This window comes from Culex pipiens, chromosome 2 (assembly GCF_016801865.2).
Source record: "Culex pipiens pallens isolate TS chromosome 2, TS_CPP_V2, whole genome shotgun sequence".
In the NCBI taxonomy this organism is placed as follows: Eukaryota; Metazoa; Arthropoda; class Insecta; order Diptera; family Culicidae; genus Culex; species Culex pipiens.
Window position 1 is genome coordinate 142,465,875 of NC_068938.1, and position 24,738 is coordinate 142,490,612.

A 24,738-nucleotide genomic window follows, 5' to 3' on the forward strand; every position below is an offset into this window, starting at 1 on the left:
TATCGACAGATGAAAATTGTCAAACCTTAAGGTTTAATTTTCACTTCTCAACAGAAGGGAATATAACATTTTTTTTTTTTTTTGGCCAACTTTTTTTTGTTTTTTAATTATATCATTTGCATTTAGATTTCAACCAAATCCAATTAAACATTGTTTTTGACATAACCACAATTTGACCACAATTCTTGGGTTAGTTTGCAAAAGGTCCTAAGCGCCAGTTGTAAACAAAGCCATTTTGGATTGGTTTTCGTCAATTTATGAATTCTCGCTTATTTTTTCATAAGGTCCTATGTACATAGGACACCCATGGCGCATTGGTTGTTTTGAAAAAGTTATCTAGAATTATAGGCGGTGGATTGGTTGTAGGTGACTGTCCATTAGGGTGCCCAGAAAAAATGACCCCCTGCTCCACAAGCGAAAAACTATTTATTGGGTTATTTTAAGCATCTGTGCAAATTTTGAGCAAAATTAGTTGAGATTAACCCATTGATACTCGAGCCTAAAGTTGGTAAAATACATATTTTTCATACAAAAATGACTTTTCTAAATCACTAATAATTTTTTAGGGTCGAATTTTACAGCTTTGGTATGTTCAACAAAGTTGTAGAGCATTACATTTCTAATGATAATCTCACTTTTGAGAATATTTGAATGGAAGTAGCATATTCTGCAGACCAAACCGTAAGAAAAATAAGTTTTCCATACATTTTTTCGATTTTTCCCACACAAACTTCACCTTCGAGTATCAATGGGTAAATGTTGACCGATTCTGTTGATATTTAGGCCAGAGTCCTAAAATAGCTCAAGGAACAATATTCAGCCTGTGGAGCGAGGTTTTGAGAAAAAATCCCATATTCTGGGCACCCTACTGTCTATTTATGAAAACATTTAATTTACCAAAAAAATGTTTAACGAAGAAAAAAATATTTTAAATTGTTTTCAATTCATTGCTCTCATAATTTCTTAATATGTTACGATAATTATTTGAAAAATTTTTTTGCTCCCCAATTGTTTTAAATGATTTTTTAAGCTAATATTATCCCAGAAATTCAAAATCAAGTAATTCTTACAAAATTACAAAACATTTATAAATTTCTTCTAATTTTGAAATCTGACACAAATGTTTGAGGAAAGTTGATAAAAATTTTAGGTGGATAGGTCGACTAAGAGTCATAGAAGAAGATATAAAGGACGGAAAACTAAGTAAGCGTAGTTTTCCGTCTTTCATATCTTGAGTTTTTTTAATGGCCTTATAAACATATTTTGAGGCTAGGAATTTTAACAGGTATGATTTTCATAAAGTATTCGCTTCCTTTTCTCTCCCACAGAAAACTGGGGACAACGTAGCTGTCAAACTAGGCCAAACTGTTATAGTCGCATACAAAATGAACTTTAAGTGATTTGAGTTCATTCCTGACGTCACGATTTTTTCCTATAGGCCTAACCTGACCTTTTTTTTTAAAAAAAAACTATCTTCTAGTGTTAAACTCTTAGTCAGTGTTGGTAGTCTCGCGCTCTTGCGAGAACAAATCCTCACTCTCGAGTTCTCGCCGCGAGTCTCGAGCTGCCGAGAGAAACTCACCGATTGCCCGTGCTCTCCTCCGCTCGCGAACGGGCTTTCTCGATCCGGCATCAAAATAGTACATAAGTAACACATAAGTGGTCATAACATGAGACTGTGTTGCCAGTTTAAGGTATTTCGAATAGATCCAACGATTTCCTACAATTTATCTAACATCTGGAAATAAGCGAAAACACTGTTTTATACATAACTTTTGAACTAAATACTTATCGAAACTTCAAACAATTCAATAGTGATGTATGGGACCCTGGGGTAGGTGGCGGTCGAGAGGGGATATCGGCTGCTGCGGGAATTGACTTTGTCAAGTCCCAAGCCTCCCAAAAACCCATCCCATCCAATCTCTCGGACGATCTGTTGGCGACAAAGTCTGAGCGTTGAAGAACTCTGCAACAATACACAGATAAGAGCTTCAAATGCTACTTTCGACTCGGTCACATGCTCTCAGGCAAAATTCGAGCTGAAGATTGGGCTATATGATCGGTAACGATCTCCAGGTGGGTCAAAAATAAACGAGATTTCCCCTCAATCTCGCTCATCTCCACGTCTTCGGATCGGTCTCTCGTGCTCGTGTGGCATGGCATTTGGGGGATTGGTCTGGGGAATTAGAGGGGGCAACTGCTCGAAGAATTCGTCAAACACTGTCTCACTCAAACAATTAGGTTTTACGCTGACTCGGTTTTGAGGTTAGAAATTTGACAGCTTGGCTGCACTGTTTACATTTTTTGCGCGTGTGTCTCAGTAAAAATGTGTGTGCGTGTGCGCTCGTGACGTCACGCTGTAAAACCTAATAGCGCTACGGAAGACGATAGTTCGGCAGGCTAGACAATCGTTCGCCAGCCTAGCAGCAAAACAGAAAACCTGAGAACAGATCATATAAATAATAGATACGCAAGTGTCGCAGTGGTCCGTGTCTGTTCGCAGTAAAAAAAATGGGACCCTAAACCGAGTTGAATGCGACCTGTTTGAACAAAATTGGTTCTGTTAGTGCTGAGCAAACTGATTGATAATTTTGGTCACACACGTACACACAGAAAGCCAGACATTTGTTCAGTTTTAGAATTTCTAGCCTATAGGTATACATGAAGGTGAGTCTACGAGTTTTCTGTGAAAAGTTCACAACAGGATTATAGCCTTACCTTATTAAGATTGCGTTGTAGATGGTTAAAATGTGTCTATTTAATGCGAGCTTCATGTTGAATTACATGAAAAATGAGTTATTTTGGCTATGATTTTTTTAATTCATCTATTAACTACAAAAAATCATGTGGTTAGATAAAGACATCAAACCCACCGTGATCATGCAAACACCTTCATTTTCCTTCCTTCCGCGATGAGTAAAGAGAGAGAGTGAGAGCTTGCACAACAGATAGCGCCGCGGAGCATAACAATCTTCCAATCAGACTTACCCCGGAGAGCGCAGTCGACCATTATCAGACAAAGATCCGCAACAACAAGAAAGGTAAAAACTTGTACGTGCGCCAACAATCAACAATACATTCTCTGCCACGTTCTCTCTCCCTAAGAAGGACCACCACCCTCTTTATATAACATTTGACCACGCCTCCTTCAGTTTATGCGCATGCGACGAACTCACACCAACACCAGCACAGCGGGAACTCACCTGTGGTCACTCACACTTGCACTGCAGTGTTTCTGTTCAACGCGATCCGGATCGAACCCAGCAGGATCTCAGTTCTTAGCGATCTCTCGAAGTGTATAGACGTGCATCACACAGTGCGTGGTGTTGCGGCTCGTGCGTGACTTCACGAATTGGATTTTTAAAAAACTGGCACACACGTGTGACCGTCGGTTGCGGGCAGATCGGATCGGATCTTCCGGAATCGTGAGTCGCTGTCGTGTTCGCGCGCGAGATTTTTGGCGGTGATTCAGACTGGTCACACCGACGGATTTTGTGACAGAATGTTGTCTGTTGATCAACATATGCGCGCATCTTCGGCGGAGTGTTGAATTTCGCGAGAAACATGCGAGCCGGATCTATTAATAGTGACGGGAGAAAATAAAAAGGCAGAATTACGCGGGTGAATTTCGCTGACCAAAGAAGAAAGTGTCGGTGTGTGTTTTTGTCCGTTGAAACGTAAACAGTTTGTTGGTCGAAGCAAATTAGAAGGAAACAAATTTAGAACGTGTCATTTGTTTAGAAAACGAAAGTATTGCGCAACTCGTGACAAATTAAGCGCGCGTTATCTCACTATTGTTCGAAAGCACAATACAATACCAAGAAAAAGAGAAATTCGTTGCACAAATGTTAGATAAGCCTAGCTTAAGTCAAGTTTAATAAGCCAAAATGTTGCAACATCCGAGCAGTGATTACTACGAGCTGTCGGCGGCCAGTAAACAAACGCCCCCAACTTTTAGTCCGCAGGGGTCGGCCGCCAATGTCGCGGTGCTGGCCTCGATGGCTGGAGGAGGGACGGGAGCAGGAGGAGGAGGAGTTGGAGGTGTTGGTGGTTTGAATAACAACAACAACAATAATAACAACAACAACAATGATAACGATCTGGACCTGATGGGACAGAACGGTGGCGACCGGGAGTCGATGCCGAGCTTTGGATTTACCCAGGAGCAGGTCGCGTGCGTTTGTGAGGTGAGTGCCGGCGGCATTTTTTTAGTTAAGAAAATTATGATCTCTTTATTTTATATATGATGATTTTTTTTCAAAAACTTTTTTTACAATTTATTTTGATCCACATTTGAGTAGAAATATTGACATAATCTGATATATAAGCAAAAAAGATTTTCTAAACTTTTTAAACTGAAACGGGTTTTGAAATAAACAACATGAAGTGTACGTTGTTGTAAATATCAATTTTAGTTAATTTTTCAAGAGTTTATTATTCTCTTAATATTGCGAGTTGCTTTGGAGAATTTGAACGGTACGGGTCGCGAACAACACGCCGGATTTTCGTTGCCGATTCCGTCATTGTTTTCCCCCCGATTGTGTGTGTATTTCTACCCGGACGATTTCGCGATGTTTGACAGTTGCTTTGGAGAATTTGAACGGTACGGGTCGCGAACAACACGCCGGATTTTCGTTGCCGATTCCGTCATTGTTTTCCCCCCGATTGTGTGTGTATTTCTACCCGGACGATTTCGCGATGTTTGACAGTTGCTTTGGAGAATTTGAACGGTACGGGTCGCGAACAACACGCCGGATTTTCGTTGCCGATTCCGTCATTGTTTTCCCCCCGATTGTGTGTGTATTTCTACCCGGACGATTTCGCGATGTTTGACAGTTGCTTTGGAGAATTTGAACGGTACGGGTCGCGAACAACACGCCGGATTTTCGTTGCCGATTCCGTCATCGTTTTCCCCCCGATTGTGTGTGTATTTCTACCCGGACGATTTCGCGATGTTTGACAGTTGCTTTGGAGAATTTGAACGGTACGGGTCGCGAACAACACGCCGGATTTTCGTTGCCGATTCCGTCATTGTTTTCCCCCCGATTGTGTGTGTATTTCTACCCGGACGATTTCGCGATGTTTGACAGTTGCTTTGGAGAATTTGAACGGTACGGGTCGCGAACAACACGCCGGATTTTCGTTGCCGATTCCGTCATTGTTTTCCCCCCGATTGTGTGTGTATTTCTACCCGGACGATTTCGCGATGTTTGACAGTTGCTTTGGAGAATTTGAACGGTACGGGTCGCGAACAACACGCCGGATTTTCGTTGCCGATTCCGTCATTGTTTTCCCCCCGATTGTGTGTGTATTTCTACCCGGACGATTTCGCGATGTTTGACAGTTGCTTTGGAGAATTTGAACGGTACGGGTCGCGAACAACACGCCGGATTTTCGTTGCCGATTCCGTCATTGTTTTCCCCCCGATTGTGTGTGTATTTCTACCCGGACGATTTCGCGATGTTTGACAGTTGCTTTGGAGAATTTGAACGGTACGGGTCGCGAACAACACGCCGGATTTTCGTTGCCGATTCCGTCATTGTTTTCCCCCCGATTGTGTGTGTATTTCTACCCGGACGATTTCGCGATGTTTGACAGTTGCTTTGGAGAATTTGAACGGTACGGGTCGCGAACAACACGCCGGATTTTCGTTGCCGATTCCGTCATTGTTTTCCCCCCGATTGTGTGTGTATTTCTACCCGGACGATTTCGCGATGTTTGACAGTTGCTTTGGAGAATTTGAACGGTGCGGGTCGCGGTCAACACGCCGGATTTTCGTTGCCGATTCCGTCATTGTTTTCCCCCCGATTGTGTGTGTTTTTCGGTCCGGGCGGTTTCGCGTTTTCGCATTTTATTTGGTTTTATCTTTCCACAGCCGGCTGTCTAAGATTGAATCATTTATGCTAAACTCAACACCAAATAACCGGGAATAATCTCATCCGCATCCTCCGACTGTTTGCCTTGAGAATGCATAATACATCACATCATTAAACAAAATTTATTGATTATTGGGTCGCATCATCATCCTCTATGATGAATCCTGGCCATTACCCTTTCCCACTAACAAAATCCCAAGTAGAAGTAGTTTTCCGGCACACGTGGGGGTGTGGATATCGTATAGAACCCACCCTTTGTAGCAACCTGTGCTAACTAACATTCCCGTCCCAATCCCCCCGAGATCTACAAACTGACATGGCGGGCGCCGTTGGTGGCCAATGACTGTTACCTATTTGCTTCAGATCTAGTTTTAATGATCTTGATGTTTTATCTTTTCAACGCATTCATACATGCTGTTGATAAGGGAAACACCATTAGATCGTTTAAGCGTATGGTCAGTTGTATTGAAAGGTGATTACGGTTCTGTTCAGCAACGGAGAAGGACAACCATGGGTGGTCTCTCATGCTCATGCTCATGCTCAGTTTATTATTCTCTTAATATTGCCTAATTTTCAAAAATGTCCTGTGTAAAAATAGCTTTTTTATAGTATCAGTTATTCAAAAATTGTATTGATGTGTCAAAAAAAAAAAAATAAGCTGTTCAAATGAAATTGATTTCATCAAATTCAAATACAGTTTTTATTTTATTTAATTTATTAAATCAAGCCAATTTAATGTTTAAGACAATTTTTAAAGGCGCTTTGTTATATTACACAAATAATTAAAAAGGTATTTTTGTTTTGATTAAGAAAACTGCATTGCGTTCATTCAATTATTGAACAATTGTCTAAAACTACTCAAAAAGCCTTTGTTTTAAGTACTAAAGAACTTTAAAAACTTGATTTGTTGTTTGTTACGCAATAAAAATTACTTCTGAACTCAATGACAATGACAGTTCCTAAATTTCACCATCCTTAATAATTGGAGGGACTCGTGGCGCGGTGGCTTCGGCTGCCGATCCCTAAGTTGCAATGGGGCGCGGGTTCGATTCCCGCCTTATCCTTCTGGAGTTATTCGTTCAATGTTTGTCTCGTTTAATATTAGTATTCAGTCTGCAAAGACGGTATAATTGTCTTTTTGGTTAAACTTGTGAATTTTAATGATAAACTTTTTTTGTTACAAACTTTTATATAAAAAATAAATTGTTAAAAAATCAAAGACATTCATCGGAAATAAAAATAAAATTGCAAGTTGGTTTTTGGTTGAGTGTTGTAGTTTTAATACTTGTCCTGGTTGTTTTGTTTTCTTTTTTGAAAAGATTTTTGTTATTTAGTTTTTGCAATTCCGCTATGAAACTGTCAACATTTACTTTTCAGCATTGAAATGGGTGCTGAAAAGTTGAACTTTTCAACACCTGTATTGAAAAGTTGTTTTGTTTTGAATGGTGAATTTACTTAACACATGAATGTTTGACATAAAATTCCATTCAAAAAGCACTCGTCGTATATATCCAACTCGGTAAACCTCGTTGGATAAATGTACGCCTCGTTCTGAAAAAAATCTTGTTTTTTCAACTTGTTTTTGCAACTTGTTGCATAAACTACTATTCAATGGTCTTGTTCATTTCAGTTTTCTTGCAAAGAGCAAAGTCTTTTGTAGTTTTTTTTTGGCAAAATAAAATATCTGAATTTATTTTTATTTTCAACTGAAAAGTCAAGTTTGTACTTGTGTATTCAAGAATGATTTACAATTGTTTTTATTCGTGTTTTTTTTTATACACAAAAAAATAAAATGTATTCAAGAAATATCATTTTCTACTGATAATTATCAATACGACTGTTAAATCAATGTTTTCGAAGAAAAATTATCCCTGATTTGTTCGATAACCATATGTTCTTGTGGATATGGAATTGAAAAAGTACTTTTTCTACAATATTTCACAATGAATATATGTAATAGTTCCTTACAGCAACATAATTGAATAAAAATATTATATTTTAGCATGACGTTCTTTATGAATAAAGCCTATATGTTGTTAAAAAATAGAAAAATTTAGAAAGAGACAATAGGTCTTCAAATTATTACAATTGAAATAAAATTCTGTAAAATAAATTATTATGACTTTGCTATCTATCGATATTTTTCTAAATCAAAAATATTAAGATTTATGATCATCCTTTTTCCATGCTTCCAGCTTTTTGACAAGTTTGTTTGATATAAAAAAAACCCATTTTATATATGGGTCATTCCATCTGAAGCGGAACAGCATTTGAAAATTACCCTCTCCGATCCTGCTCAAATTTGGCAGGGCTGTTGATACTATCAAAACATTCAAGAATCCCGAATTTCATCCAAATCGGACCACCCCCTCCATTTTTGTACCTCCCCAAAAAATCGACTTTTTGACGATTTTTGACCAAACCTCCTAGTTTGAAACGACGATAACTCAGGAACCACAAATCTTAGAGGGTCGGTCTTAGACTCAATTTTGAAGGAAATTGGACGTAGAATCCATTTCCGTGATCAAAATTTAGATTAATTTATTTTTTCTACCTGTATTGCGCAATTGAAAACTTTAAACGGCCGTATCTCAAAACATCCCAACTTATTTTTTTTATTTGACTTCACCATCGTGTTCCCCGGCCAATTTTACATAAGAATCACTTATCGACAGAAATGAATATGTTTTGTTCCAGAGATATCGAATTTTAAAGTTTTGTGTTTTCGAGATTACCTACATTAGCTTCATTCGCCGCATCTGCTAGAAGCACACAGGCGGGCTGATCAATAACTGCTACCTGGTCATTTATTGAAATAATATTTCATCATAAATAATCTTTATCAAATTGGGCAAAAATTAACTGTATAACACTGTAGGAAACTGGAGTTTAATCGCGAATGTTTATCTGTTAAAAACAATGAATGAAGTGAATTTCTGTGCTAACCCACAGGACAGAGCAATAACGACACACAGTAAAGGGCAGAATTGGATTCCGATGCAAAATGCAATTAATCTTGTTAGTAACACTGAACAATAAGTGCACGATACATTATTGAGTTAAAAATATGAATTAAAATGAATAAAATTTGTTGATTTGTTGTACTCTAGTGAAGGACGATCACAAGGAGTAGGAAAAGGATTTCTGTAAAGTATAAAACTGATAAATGTAAGAAAATCACAAAGTTTGATCTGCTGCAAAGCGGCTAATTCCCCAAATTTTGTTGCGATGATTTCGACATCGTCCGAACAACAGTGTTTTTTTTTCTTCTGTCATTCTTGGATTCTTGGAACACAATACGGCTGCTGTCCTCACGTATAAAGGATTTTTTTTAAATAAAATGTACCTTGACCAAAATCATCTTTTAATCAAATGGAGCTGGCTCACAATATAAAAATTGATTTAATATGATCAATCTTTTAACCCATAAATGAGATTTGCCAAATTATGGTAAAGTGTCAATAATAAACTATAATAATAATAAAGCAGGTTTTGGGGTTTTTGCTGAATGGTACTATTTTGCTACCGCCCATGATAAAGGCCCTAGTCATGGCCTCGGAGGTTCTCTAAAACGGTTAGCAACACGTAAATAAACGGTGCATTCAAAATAACCCAATAAATATTTTTTTCACAAAAATAGATTGATCAAGGTAGGGGAACAGCATCTAATTCCAGCGTTCTTCTAATGTTGCCATATCAGCGCTTTGGCATTCAATTACAGCTGATTAAAAGCGTTTTCAACTGAAATCGAGTGATAAATAGCTCAATAAGAAAGAAGTGAACAAGCAAGTTTCTATCAAAAGTTTTGCAAAATTTGTTGTTTAAATAGTGAAAATCTCGGGTGAGTTTTCAAAAAGCCGTAAGAGCCACCGTGACCTCCGACACTAATATTTGTTTTTCTCCCAATTGTAACAAGATTTAATTTTTTTTTCAGTTTGGGGCACTTGAGAGACGAGTTGATGAACAATCTTAAGCATTTTTGAAATTTGTTTTTTCGTAAGTAGGTCGGATACCGATGCAAAATAGGCTTTGTTTACCATTGGCAATTACGGCTTTTTGACTTAACCTGCCAAACATACGAGAATTTCCCCTATTAGCCATTTGAATAAATATTTGCGTAAAATTATAAAAAGATAAATTAAATTAACTATCTACCAGAACACCAGGTAGCAGTTATTGATCAGCCCGCCTGTGTGCTTCTAGCAGATGCGGCGAATGAAGCTAATGTAGGTAATCTCGAAAACACAAAACTTTAAAATTCGATATCTCTGGAACAAAACATATTCATTTCTGTCGATAAGTGATTCTTATGTAAAATTGGCCGGGGAACACGATGGTGAGGTCAAATAAAAAAAATAAGTTGGGGTGTTTTGAGATACGGCCGTTTAAAGTTTTCAATTGCGCAATACAGGTAGAAAAAATAAATTAATCTAAATTTTGATCACGGAAATAGATTCTACGTCCAATTTCCTTCAAAATTGAGTCTAAGACACCGACCCTCTAAGATTTGTGGTTCCTGAGCTATCGCCGTTTGAAACTAGGAGGTTTGGTCAAAAATCGCCAAAAAGTCGATTTTTTGGGGAGGTACAAAAATGGAGGGGGTGGTCCGATTTGGATGAAATTCGGGATTCTTACATGTTTTGATAGTATCAACAGCTCTGCCAAATTTGAGCAGGATCGGAGAGGGTAATTTTCAAATTTGCACTTTTTCGTGCACAGTTGAGATGGAATGACCCATATATTATATACAGCAATTCCCCTCGAAAACAGAATGGAAAAAAACAAAAGTGCTCGGATCGGGCTCAAAAATTTTCTGGGGGTTCCTTGGCCGAAATAATTAGACCCGTATTTTTTTGTTTGGCCATTAGGGTGACCTACGCCGTGTTAGGGTGGTCTAAAAAATGGCCATTTTCGTCGATTTTCGCAAAAACCTCTTTTTTCGAAAAATCATATCTCCGCTCCATTTCATCCGATTTTAGCTGTCTTAGACGCAAAAGAAAGGTGATGAGTTTGGCTATTTGGGAAAAATAATAAGAAGTTTCAAAAATCTTGCTAACCATTTCAAAAAGTCGCATGAAAACTTAAAATGGCGTTTTGACCGTGTCTGGACCAAAGAGCCTATGTCTGATGTTATGGTACCAAATGTTGCGTCTTTCAATTACAAACATTTTGATACCCAAACATTTATAGGTCATCGCTGAAATTTTAAAGTTATCGCAGTTTTAATGAAAAAAGCTGATTTTATGCCGATTTCGTCATTTTCCCGTTTTGCGCGTGGCGCGTCGAAAAACTCAGCTTTTATTTTCAAAAAATCATATCTCCGAAACGTATGGTTCGACATCGCCAATTTATTTAAATGTTATGTGAAATTTTTCGAGGATCCGATTCAGACATAGGCTCTTTGGTCCAGACACGGTCAAAACGCCATTTTTAGGTTTTATGCGACTTTTTCAAATGGTAAGATAGATTTTTTAAACTTCTTACTATTTTTCCCAAATAGCCAAACTCATCACCTTTCTTTTGCGTCTAAGACAGCTAAAATCGGATGAAATGGCGAGGAGATAAGATTTTTCGAAAAAAAGAGGTTTTTGCGAAAAATGACGAAAATGGCCGTTTTTCAGACCACCCTAACACGGCGTAGGTCACCTTAATGGCCAAACAAAAAAATACGGGTCTAATTATTTTGGCCAAGGAACCCCCAGAAAAATGTTGAGCCCGATCGGAGAATTTTTTTTTCGGTTTAGGCTCTTTTCAAATGGAATTGCTGTATATGTATAAAACCCATTTTATGGACGTTTTAGAGATATACCATGATTATAAAAACCACGTGCATTATGTTGAACAACGTGGTTCTTCGGTCATACACGGTTTGTTTTTAGTTTGCACTTGCTCTTGTAAATATTTACGTTTAATAAATGTATTCACGAAGTTCAATTTGCAGAATTTCAAATATTACCACGCATCAACTCCGATAAGTGCATAAAACCCCTTTTATAAAATATTTGTGATTTTGAATTGTAATGGTAGAAAAAAAGTCCCAAAAACAAAAAAAAATAACTTGAGTGTTTATCTGAAGATTCCATAATACACTTTTACGTTACAACATTTTTCCGATACAATATTGCTAATTGCGTTCATGTTTCAAGCTCAAACATGTTTCCATGTGTCAGCCAAATGATGATCTTTCTCGCGGCAGACTCTTCAAATTCAAATGTGCTCTGTTGGTTTGTTATTGCCTTCTTCCTCTCTACCTCCACTTCTCTACAATTTGTTTCTTCCGAAATGCACATTTGCTGTAGCTATTTTCGTTCATTAGAGCAAAGCCCCTGATCCATTCAGCTTCTTTTCTTTTACTAATTTTTGTGCATTTTTAGCGGTGCCACCTTCGCTCTTTATTTGTAAACAATTGTTCCTTTGACGGAAAGGGACTTAAGCTGGGTTTTGGGTTGAGGAAGTGGAAAGGATTTTTTGAAGTATTTAAGCTTGAGAAAAGGGTTGTTTGACGTTTCATTCTCTTTGCGTGAGTGTTTAGCACTGTTTAGTGACAATATTTTCTCAATAAATTTTGTGATCAGGGTTGACGGTTCGAAAACCAATCGAATCATGTTAGATTAGGTTTGTCACTCAAATTCTCTCAAAATACCACGTGCCATTGCCCCGTATCCCTCTAACAAATCAAAGATTCTCGATCTTCAAGATTGTCCCCAGCATGATACCATTGTCCGGTTGTCGTTATGTTATTTTTATTTAAATTTTATTCGATTCAGCGTGATTCTGGGGGTCAAATTTGTCCTCTTGTGAGATAACAGATCTCGAGCGATCCACCTATCAGAATTCAACTTATTTTAATGAAACTCTCGGAGAATGAGACAATACGAGTTCAACGAATATTCTTCAAAAGGAAAACAAGTGAGAAGAACTGCTTCACGCTTCCCAGCATGTTTCCGAAAGCATTTTGGAGACGTTCTAGCTGCCCAGATCCCATCGATAGTACATAACTCATGTTGAGGAATATATGGGAAACCTTTCTAGTTTCCAGAGTCAGACGGTTAATTTCCTGCTGGATCGAACTTGTTGGGACATTCTGCCCCGAAGCTGCCACTTCTGCTACAAAATAATAATCAGAAAACTATTTTTAACCGACATTTCACCGTCAATTTTGGGTGACTTTCCTCCTGCTCCGCGAACAGTCGATGATGATCAGATGATGGATTTTTCGAGGTTTCGGAGGTCTAGTCAACGACCGGGGCCGGCAGCAGTTTGATTGAGCGGGCACTGCAAAATGTGCTGTAACCTGATCCGACTCACCATTTGGCGATCGTCGGTTGGATGGGCAGCCGGGACGGGCTGGGATGTATAGTAGTTCTCCGGGGACGACCTAGTTGTGTGTTTATCCATTCGTTGCCGGCTCCCTCCGTCCACTCATCGGCACTTTCTCGTTGTTTCATGTGTTTGGAAAGGTACTGTTGAGGTGGGTTGCTTTGAAACGGTTTGGATGTCACCTGTTGGTAATGGTGCTTTGAAAAAATAATTTATTGAGCTGATTTTGAAAGTTTTGATTTATAACGTTACATTGTAAAACATGTAAATTAACACATTTCGAGAAGCAACACAGAAAAAAATAATGTAAATTTGGAAGCTGTAATTTTGGAAGGTTGAATATTATCTCTTTTATGATGTAATTTTACCCCAATTTAGACTGAAAAAGTGACATTACACCAGAAAAGTGGTAAAATTACACATTTCCAGAGGTAAAATTACAACTTTTTTCTGACATAAAAGATGTACCCCTTCTTAGATGTAATATTACCATGATTTTTTTTCTGTGAATATTACTCATTTCATCCTGACACAAATTCTTTGAAAATATTCTCCATAATACTTTTTTGATTTTGGTCTGTAAGTAAAATTATATTATTTTTTTTTTAATTGCAATCATTCAAAAAAAAATTAAAGGTTGAAAACTTTTCGGATCAAATATGCCTAGTCTTTGGTGATGGTGATGGACAATCTTTTCAATACATTTTTATTTAATTTTGATCTATTCCGAAAAAAATAATACGGGTTCTTTAAAAACTATGTTTTATCAAACTTCCCTTTTACTAACAATATATGACAGCGTTTGACTTTTATTTGTAATATTCAATAAGGCCGTTGTAAATATTTTCCGAATTTTTTTTTTCTTCAATTCAAATACTTCAAATTTTAAATCCCTGGAGATGGAGCCACACGTTGCCGTCGTTTCAGGGCTATTTGCAAAGATGGTTTCCGATGTTGATATATATCACACATTTATTTTATATTTATATACTTGTGTTGATAGAAATCACAACTTTTATACTATGTAAAATTGCAAGATATTGATTTTTTTATTTGCATCTCAATATTCTTGTTTGTAAAATCTGGTAGGAACAGGTTTAAATATTTTTGATACATCGTTAGCTTAGGTACAAACTCATAAAGCAAAGCAACGCTTACGCACAACAGTAAGAGAGGGCTCTTCTAGGGATTGTGGGATTATATTAAATAATTTAATTAATCACAAAAACAGGAGCGTGATTTTTTCTTATCTTAATCTGGGTGTTAGGTTAGGATCTGCTATTTGAATAAATAAGTTTTTTGCAAGGCACTCAGAATAGCTAGTTTTTTTTTGTAACTTTAGATTGTTTAATAATTCCAGGCCGACAGTTCTATGCGAGTTACGTGATGCTATCAGAATCTCTGATTTCAATTTAAGTGATATACTAACCATTCGGAATTGTCAAAACATCCATAGAGTCTCGATCAATCAATAATGGAATGATATCGGACAAAATTAGTTAATCTGTTGAACTAACGGTTCTCGGATTATGGTTGTATCGACCATTGTTGCGAATCGAGGATTTACTGGAGTTTTGACGATCGAATGGAGCCTAACATTTGAAAGGGACACATTAGTTTTGTGAACAGGAGTTCATCTCTTTCACTCAATTGACAGTTTATATTAGGTATGATAGGGATACACTCTTGTTTGCAGAGCTTCTGTGCCCTAATGAAATGAAAAGTTTTCCTAAAATGAATAACTAGGCATAAATTATTAGTTAAATTGGTCAAAGTGTACTATTTTATTGGCAGATCTGCTTCTAATTGTAATGTACGACAAGACTACTGACGGACGTGACAAGACGGGCCCAGTAAAAAGGCCTCAATATTTATATTCCCTAGACAAGTTAGTTTTCATCTTTTGTTTTCCAGTATATTTTTTAATTTCCTTTAAATTTGAAATACATTATAGGTTTCCTTTGTATAAATCTCCGATTAGTTACATTTTCTTATTTAATTATCTCATAGTTTATTTTTTTCCGGGCCTTTTTACTTTGAATCATAATTTCAGATTTTCTTTATTCAGTGTTAAACTTAGATTAACGTAACTGCTCAAGTCATCCAAGTTCTTACAACTCACACCTACACTAATTTTCTTTCACCTTCCCCCTCCCGATCCCCTATATCTTCCGGTGGTGTTCATTTTGTATGCAATACTAGTTCGGCCACTACCCTTTTTTCCACAAGAAACCGGACTTGGACTGACTTGAGGCCGCGTCCCCCACCTTGCTCCGTAAAACGAAAACGAAAACGAATTCAAATACTTCAAATTTTAAATAAAAATGGAAGTCTCAGCAACTGGAAACAATCTAAAATGCATTTTTCTGCGTTGACGAGTATATATAGCGTGTTTGGGTTAGTTTAAAAAATATGAAGAATTTTTATGAAATTTCGATGTATAGTAACGGTTTTTTACTTGTAATTTAAATTTTTATATGTATATTTTTTTTTAAATGGCAAAGAAAATAACAAATTGATAAAAAACACTCTGGAAAAATTGGTTAAATACTAAACATGTTCGCCTAAATGTTTTTGCATACCATTATACGAAAATGAGCTGGCTGAAAAAAATGTTTAAAGTTTATCCAGAAAGTTGTTTGACAGAAGAGACTTTAAAACTTAATTTTGATCGTAGTTAAACAGTGTCAGGATGTTGTAAATTAGGCTTTCAACCAAATATTCAACAATCAGCAAATAATAGAAAGAAAAAAAAACTACAAACAAGGTTAGTGTACATAAATATACAGTTAAAAAAATCAAATGCTTTCTGTCTCTAAGAAAATTTTTAGTAAAATATTGCCAACTGAATCCGAATTCGGGAATCCAGAATTGCTTTAAATGATACCAATTTAGAGATAACACCCGTTTGATTTTTTTGTCCAAAAAAATAAAAAAAGCTAAAAATTGAAATAACAGGCCACGGTATCATCATTTGAATGAAAAAGTGTTTAAAATGCACCATACACCTGTCCAGTTGTTTTGCAATCATTGATTTCCAAAATTTCTAAATACTGACGAAAATTTAATTTTTGCGAGAAAAAAAAGTTTTTGCGGTGCTGTACATTGTAATTTCACAAAAGTTCAAAATATTTTTAAACGAGTCCAAACATGTTAAACATGACTATCAAAGCAGGAAAAGGCATTTAAGGTTGTTCTCAGTTGATTAGTTGATCTATTTCCATTGAAAGTTTGATATTTTTTTGAAATTTTTTTTTGCCCCCTGATTTTTCTGACCAATTTTGAAGGGGGCCTTATTAAACAACTCCGCCAAAACATTCATCGAAAAGCTCACGTTTTCCACTTTCTGAAACATTCCTGTTTTTTTTTGTTTTATCAACTTGCATGCAAGTCAAATCCTGCAAAAATATCAATAAAAAAATCAAATATGCATTGCAGAATTGTCAATAATTGTCTCGTCAATCGATAATTTTTAATGTTATATTGTTTGCTGAATTCATCCCATCATTATTATAAAAATAAATAAAAACAAAAGTTATTATAGGTTTTTTGACGATTGAAAAAAAACATATTTTATGTTAAATTATGACTCAGATATGGCACAATGTAAAATATGTTGGATGTGAAAATTTTACGGTGCTAAAAATTGTGACAGCTCTTGCGTTTCCCGATTATTTCCCTTAAAACGATTTACTTCTCTTCGTGTTAAACTACAAAGATTCGGTCCACATTTTTGGTGATGGCAAGTACCAGTGATTGCCAAATATGCTCGACCAAGTTGAAAAAGCAAGAACGGCAGGATCACCAGTTCATCAGTTGGTTGTAATCATATAGATGCCATCGTTCCTGTCCCAGATGCTCTTCCAGCAGCTAAAATTTATCGTCCGTCATTAGCTGATCAAGTCCAGAAGTCTCGGAAGAATTGCGAATCAAGTGGTTTTTTGATACGTTTGGATACAGCTTGAGCTGTAGAATCCTAATTTGGTGAGATCATTCCTTTTCATTAATCATTATTTACCAGATGATTTTTCCTTTATAAATACGATATTATATTCTATTAATCAAATGATATATCCCTATAACCCTTCCCTTCCTCCAAACCCAATTCCCCCCCCCCCCCCCCTCTCGCCCTCACCCTATAAAAATATAATTATTTGCCAAATTTACACTAAAACACCCAACCACAACTGATCCTGAGCGTTTGGTACGGTATGTCCACGCATCCTTCCTCCCCTGTTGATTCCGTGAAATGTGCTCCGTTCACAGAATCTGTCTCTGCGGTTAATGCAACGCAGTAGGCCTGGCCGCTTTTATTTTTGCAATACATCTTCGGGGTTACTCAAGTGTACTGCAGTAATTAATATTGACAAGAAAGTAATTGGGGCGTAATCTAACCACAAGTTCTTCCAGGATGCTTTCTTCGGACTGGCTGCGCTTGTGTTCGATTAGATTAGATTAGATTAGAATAGATAATTCTATCTTTATTTACAAATTTTCCTTGTAAAGATAATGTCATTGACTAAAGCTTGTATTGTCAGATTTGAATTAACCAATTAAAAATAAACCAACTGATATTGACGGTACCGTTACCAACAGGCACGACTCCCTCCAACCGACGAATGTGAGTTATAGGTCGTCGTCAACGTCATCATCATCGCCACCACCATCACCAAACTCCGTCACATGGTAACGGGAATGGGAAGCTACACAAATGCATTCCATTCCAGTACATACAGACACACACACGCACAGTGTGCAAATTTGTTAAACACAAAAAAAGAATAAAGAAAAAAAGGGGAAACACCATCAATGAAGGGTTTACACATCAACCACTTAACTCCTTTGAAAGAGGTTCGGAAAATCGTTGCTCCTTTTGGGTTTGGTCCTTTTTTTGTTGAATCCCGTCTCAGGGTTCTTTCTTTTTGTTGACGGTCCTCTTCACAACTTAATTTTTCATTCATTATGTACTTTATTAGAACTCTTTTGAGGCAGCTTTTTTGGAACACTCATGCCACATGGCCTAGGGTGGCGCTCTGAACACGATCGATTTTTTTTTATGGTTTGGTTTCGATAGAACGAATTCCCATGGAGAAACGCCATAGGAAAGAATGATTTGTCACCGTTTGATAACTTCGAGGTTCCAGTCTGTGTCCGGCTGTTCGGCTGTGATCACCCGGGGAGAACTGAATGGTGATGGGTATGTAAATTATGACACCAAGGTAGAAACAAACATTCCTGTGGTGTGGTTGGGAAATTGATGATGTTACTGGCCAGGGTGTTATCTAAGATCTATTTATACTAAATCATACATTTTGGGAGAATTTGAGCAAAAAGAAGTCAAGCCACACCAAGTGGTCACATTTGAAAATAGTTCCAAGTTTATGAGTTACTTGCATACCTTTTTCCTGCCAACTCCCAGAGGAGTTCTGAACAACCGTGTAAATTATGAACTTCCTACAAGACCCAGATGCAAACGCATCCGCATAACGCCCATTTAAAGTGACAAAAACGGTCGTTTATGGGAATTCCTGCTCAGAAGCAACAAACAAAGTACGACGACGGCTGGGCGCATTTCTGGGAAGTTGTCAACAAATTTTCCCGATGCTGAGAAGTCCACACGCGTGGCCTCACTTCAGAAGTGATGGAAATAGTCTGCACTGGAGGAGATATGTTCCGTTCGGGAACGCCCGTTGCAATCTTTGCATTCCTGACGATATTTTCGTGGAGATTTAGGGTAGAATTTGGGCATAGAATTATCTTAGGTTTTTTACGCTTATACAAATATACTCAAAATAAAACAAATTGACGACCATTATCGAAGTTTTCACTAGTTTTACCTAATCATCACAAATGTGAACCCAACTTATCTCTTCATCATCCTTAACGTCAATCCAAAAGCCGAAACCGTTTAACATATCACTGACAAGTGCACAAATCGTGCCATAAATACATATCTGAGCAGTGTGCACATTGTGCTGCGGCAGTCGCGATGACACATTTTGGTTTCGCGAATAACTTAATTGCGATTGCATTCAAAGAGTCACTCCGAGAAGGAAGGCGTCCAAGTCACGGGACGGGACGTCGACGATGACGACGCGGACGACACTCCGCCGGCGGGCACTTGAGTTACGAGCTGGCGGCCGCGAAACATGTGTAGCGATGCGTGTTTGAAATATTTTGAGCTTTGTGGAGTGAGGTACCTATGCATTTGATTGTGAGAATTAAGAGGAAAATTTGTTAAAAATAAATCAAAAATGTTTCAATTTGATTAAAAATACAAATAATTCTTAAATTAGGGTGGTTCGAATCCGGGCTTTCACGCGGCTGCCCCCTGAAATCAAAGATTGGCCCATCACTGAGCTAGGTTCCAAATTTGAGCTCATTCTAACCACGGGAACCCCTCCCTTTAAGCCCTTGAAGTTTGTCTGGGAATAATCGTCAAAATGCATGGAGAAAAGCAACTGTTTCAGTTTTTACCTGAGGAATGCGCAATTACTATCCCATTCTTACCATTTCTTGGAACTAAGAACTTCACTAACCCTCTACACCCCAAAATTTACATTCGAAAATTTTGATTTTCCCGTGTTCAAGCGGTTATTTTGAGCAACTTTAGTTCTACGTAAAACTTCACTTCCCTTGCCTTTAGTTTTTCTTGCTTCATTTTTAGTATTTATATTTGTATTTATCTCGTTCAGTTTATGTTTGTTTCTGAAAGTATTTGGTTCAAACTACTACCTCCTATCATTACCATTTGTTTATTTAGTAATTTCTTTTTTTTACCGCTACTTTTTCATTTTTTGAAAGATTTAAAAAATTTTACCCTACCCTATTTAAATTGTTAAAAAATGCTCAGAGGCTATGTCACGGAAAATAAAAAAATAACTGCTTACTTATTAAGATATATAATATAGAAAATATTAGTGGAAAACACAGCCAAAGTTGACCCCAGAAAAAAAAAATTAAAACATTGGCAAAGTCACATAAAACGAGTCACACTTCCAACCCTGAAATTTACTCGAATTTTAAGAATTCTTCTTTCCAATGCTTTTTAAATTTCGAAAATCGATTTTAGTTGAATTTTCAAATCAATTTTCAATTTCAATTCGGTTTTATTGGTGAATAATCAAGATACAATAAATTCATTTGAGGTACATAACAGAGTTTTTGCAATTCCGTCGTGAAACTACTTACTTTTCCTGTCATTCTTGAGCGACGAAACAGCCTACTTTTCTGTACCAAAAATAACAAAATCGAATAGCAACACTTTTCAAAATAAATGCTGAAAAGTTCTACTTTTCAGCATTCAAATGGGTGCTGAAAAGTTGAACTTTTCAGCACATGTTTCGAAAAGTAACACTTTTCAACATTTTTTTGATTGAAACGATTTATTGACAAAATACATGAAAATTTGACATAAAACTTCACTCAGTGTGTGTTTTTTTGGAATTGCAAAAAATCTTGTATGGAACTCGTTGCAAAACTTGATTTTTTCAGCACTCTTCGTATTTATCCAACTCGGTGAACCTCGCATAAACTACTATTTGGAGTTCCTTACAGCTGTGTGTTACATCATAACCCATGTCGGAACAGTTATTGCTTGTAGGGTAGAGTAGTCATCAATGAGACACGGGGAACAATGATAAAATGGCTCTCACAAGTCGTAGTTTCAACCAATCAGGCTCATATTTGGGGGAAAGGTGTGTCTACTGGATACACGTCTGCCATATTAGTGGCTTTGGTTATGGACGCTCCCTTGAAAAGTTATTCATAAATGTTTGATTATGGGGTGTAAAAGTAAATTATGGACAAAAAATCCTTTTTCGCTCGTAGGCTGCCATTTACACCAAAACTAATATTTCTTCAAATTTCTTTCGACGTTCCATAGGGATTAAGTTGGGCTACAATGTCCTTTCATTAGATTTGGCCAAAATTTAGAATATACCCAGAATCCAGGGCTGTCTCATTGTTCCCCACTCATTTCAGCCCATGGGTAACAATAAGACACTTTGATTTTTCTTCAATAAACTTTTCAAATCGATGGAAATCTTTCAAAACATGAATTAAAAGTGATTTTTGGCATATTTATAGAGTTTTAACTTCATTTAACCAAAAATACAAAGTTGTTTGGTATTAATATATGGAGTTTACAAAATTTAAATACTTTTTAGTGTAACTTTTGTTAATAAAAGTTTCATGTTGACAAAATCGCTCTAAAATGTTCAAGGAATGTCACCTGCAATGGAACAATACAAAAACATGATGTTTTGCTAGAAAAATGTTGATTTTCGTAGAGTGTCTCATTGTTCCCCAGCTGTCTCATTGTTCCTGCCAAGTGCGTCTACAATGAGACAGTTGAATAACTCTGGCTGTAGACGTCAGATCGATCTCATATTTTGGTCAATGTTAGAACAGATTAAAAGAAAGATAATGCAACTAAAAGCTCATTAAAAAATGCTGATGAAAAAATTGGAAAAATCGTTGAAAGTTGAAAACCAAAAGTGTCTCATTGATGACTACCCTACCCTAAGTAAAGGTGCCACCAAGAGTAAGAAAAAAATAAAAAAAAACTTACCAAAATTGCTAGGGAAAGGGGATAGAAATAGAGAAAGCTTAAAACTAGATCACAGTTATTTATCCTTTATAGATGTGCTTGATCATCAGCTCCCCAAGGGCCAGAAATTGCTCCGCCTTGTTACGGCAGGTCCGAAACCGCGTCATCATCTCCCCTGCGAGAGCAAAGAACTCTGGCAGGGTAAAGAGATCTTCTTGCTGGGCCGTATTGCCACTGCCGGCCGCGACCACGCTGGCGAACGAACGCCCTCATCCAGGAGGGAACGCTGAGTTGTCCGCGAATTTTTAAATCAAAGCTCGCCTAGAATCGAGGTTAGGTTGTAGAGGATTAAATTTGGAAAAAAAACTGTCCCGAAGGCAGGATTTTTTGCTAAAAATTATTAGCTTCCGAATCTAAACATTTTTGCGCGGCCATAATTTAGCTTTGTGATGAGCCAATTTCTGATTTTAGGGGGTAAGACCCTGATAGTTCAAATACATTATGAATAATATTATTGAGAATAAAACAAATAAAATCTGCAGATCTTTAGTCCACTACGTCAAAAAATTTCGAAATCAATTGAATGTTGAATTGAAATTATAAATAAACAGACAATATGTTCATGAATAACACAATAAAAGCCTTCAGAAAATTAAAAAAAAATGTTCGCGAACAAATTTAGGTCACAAATTCCATCAAAGTTAAGTGGAAATTCCGTTTTTTTTAATCAAGACTAACATTTTTAAAGGGCCAAATTTTTTTTTCGAAAAGATCGGAAAATTTCACGAATGTTTCATGTATTAACATTGAACATCGGACCATTAGTTGCTGAGATATCGCCATTAGAAAATGGTGGGTTGTTTTGGTGAGATTTAGAAAACTTCAATTTTCGTGTTTTTTTTTGTCAAAAGCGGCTCTATCTCAGCAACCCGAGGTCCAATCTTCAATGTCTCTTAGACATTTTTATAGCAAATTTTCTGAACCTAAAAAAATATTTTTTGCAATTCCGTCGAGAAACTACTAACTTTTCCTGTCATTCTTGAACGACGAAATCGCCTACTTTTCTGTACCAAAAATAACAGAATCGAATAGCAACATTTTTCAACTCAAATGGGTGCTGAAAAGTTGAACTTTTCAGCACTTGTTTCGAAAAGTAACACTTTTCAACATTTTTTTGATTTAAACGATTTATTGAAAAAATACATGAAAATTTGACATAAAATTTCACTCAGTGAATGTTTTTTGGAATAGCAAAAAATGTTGTATGGAACTCGTTGCAAAACTTGATTTTTTCAGCACTCTTCGTATTTATCCAACTCGGTGAACCTCGTTGGATAAATGTACGACTCGTGCTGAAAAAATCCTCTTTTTGCAACTTGTTGCATAAACTACTATTAAGAAATGGTCACTCATGGTCACTATTTTTAAAAATCAAAAAACTGCAAATATTTCGCCAAAATCAAACTTTTGGTGGCTATATCTTCCCAAGCAGCACACTTTATCAGATAAACGTATTTCCTAACTGGTTGTATAACCAATCCGCCTCGTTGTCACAACTTGTTCTACAACTCCTGTGAACTGGAAAAAGCGCACTTTTTTCTGTTGTATAACTTGCCAGAAAAAGATGAAAGTTATCAGAGTAAGTTGTACAAATGTATTTGACAACACTGTGCCATCTAACAAGAGATTTATCGAAAAAGGGGGCGTGGTTTACGGCTGTGCTGTCAAATCAAAGCGCGCACTGGAAAGGAAAGTTAGATTGAAAACAGCTATCTAACCGTCGACTAACTTACATGTAAACAAACGTTTCTTATTATAATTTTAGTCAACGACGAAGCTAATTAAAAAAGTACGCTTGTTTCTGCTAATGAATCTTGCAGAAACAAGCGTACTTTTTTAATTAGCTTCGTCGTTGACTAATTTTCTTGTGATTCTAATTCAAAATTGAATTAAAAAAAAGAAAAACAATCATGGCGCGCATGTGATTAGAGTGATATTCCCAGCATGGAGAACTTTTAGATTTTCCTTTTTTGATGAACTTCCTCTGTCCCAAGATTCGATCCGATGACTTCGACGATTTGTTGTTATCTCCACAGCAGGTCCCGGCGCGCTTCCACATCTCTCCACGAGGCTTCATAGTAAACAAGCAGGCCCAAGCGTCAATAAGAAGGCTGCTGTCTGTTTTGTTAGCTAAAGAACTTAATTCCAACGAAGGCTGTCATTGGAATTGATGTTATATAAGTTTGTTTCAAATCAGTTTTTATAACTCCACTATATAACTTTGTTATAACAAACCGTTTCAACTGTCATTTTGATTACCGTATCACGGAGTAATATTGAAAATCGGTATGATTTTGATTTGTTGTTTTCTCTATCATAAACTCTATAAGCTGATAATTTTTGTAGCTTTAACCAGCGATATATTCACAAATGAATCGTCAACAATCAAAATTATTGCAATCTTCAATACATAAACATTTTTGAAACTCTAAATTCCTCATGTACAATTGAAAATGGAACCCTTTATCAGAAAATCTTTTTGACTGCAAATTCAATTTTGCATTAAAAAATAATGTCAAATTTGTTTTTGCATAATACTTTGATTTTTTCAGATTTTTTCAAAATTCATAACTCGGCGGCAGATTTTTTGACCATGTTTCTCTATGGCTCAAAAGTTGCGGATTTTTGTCTCCTAAAACATATAAAAAAATACGTATTTTGGGAAAATGAGTTTTAGTGAAAAAAAAAGTTGATTAAAAAATCTGCAAAAGTCCTCAACAATACCTACAACTTTGCCGAAGACACCAAATTGATCAGAAAATTCACTCAAAAGTTACAGTTGTTTGAATATTTACATACAATTTTTGTATGAACAGCAGCCAAAATTGTATGGAGACTTGTATGGGTGAACCATTGACGCAAAATAGCTTATTTGGTCATAGGGAAGGCCCCCACAAAGTTTGAGCCAAATAAAAAAAATACAAATAAAAT

At 36.6% G+C, this 24,738-nt stretch overlaps 1 protein-coding gene across 1 annotated transcript in view; it reads left to right on the forward strand.

The window, feature by feature from the left end:
* The first annotated feature begins 3,295 nt into the window (after positions 1-3,295).
* LOC120418003 (homeobox protein SIX1) overlaps positions 3,296-24,738 on the forward strand; it is a 59,723-nt gene continuing 38,280 nt past the window's right edge. The window contains exon 1 of the mRNA XM_039580246.2: positions 3,296-4,187. Coding sequence (XP_039436180.1) covers positions 3,888-4,187 — 300 coding nt within the window. The 5' untranslated portion in view covers positions 3,296-3,887. The remainder of the gene's footprint in view (positions 4,188-24,738) is intronic.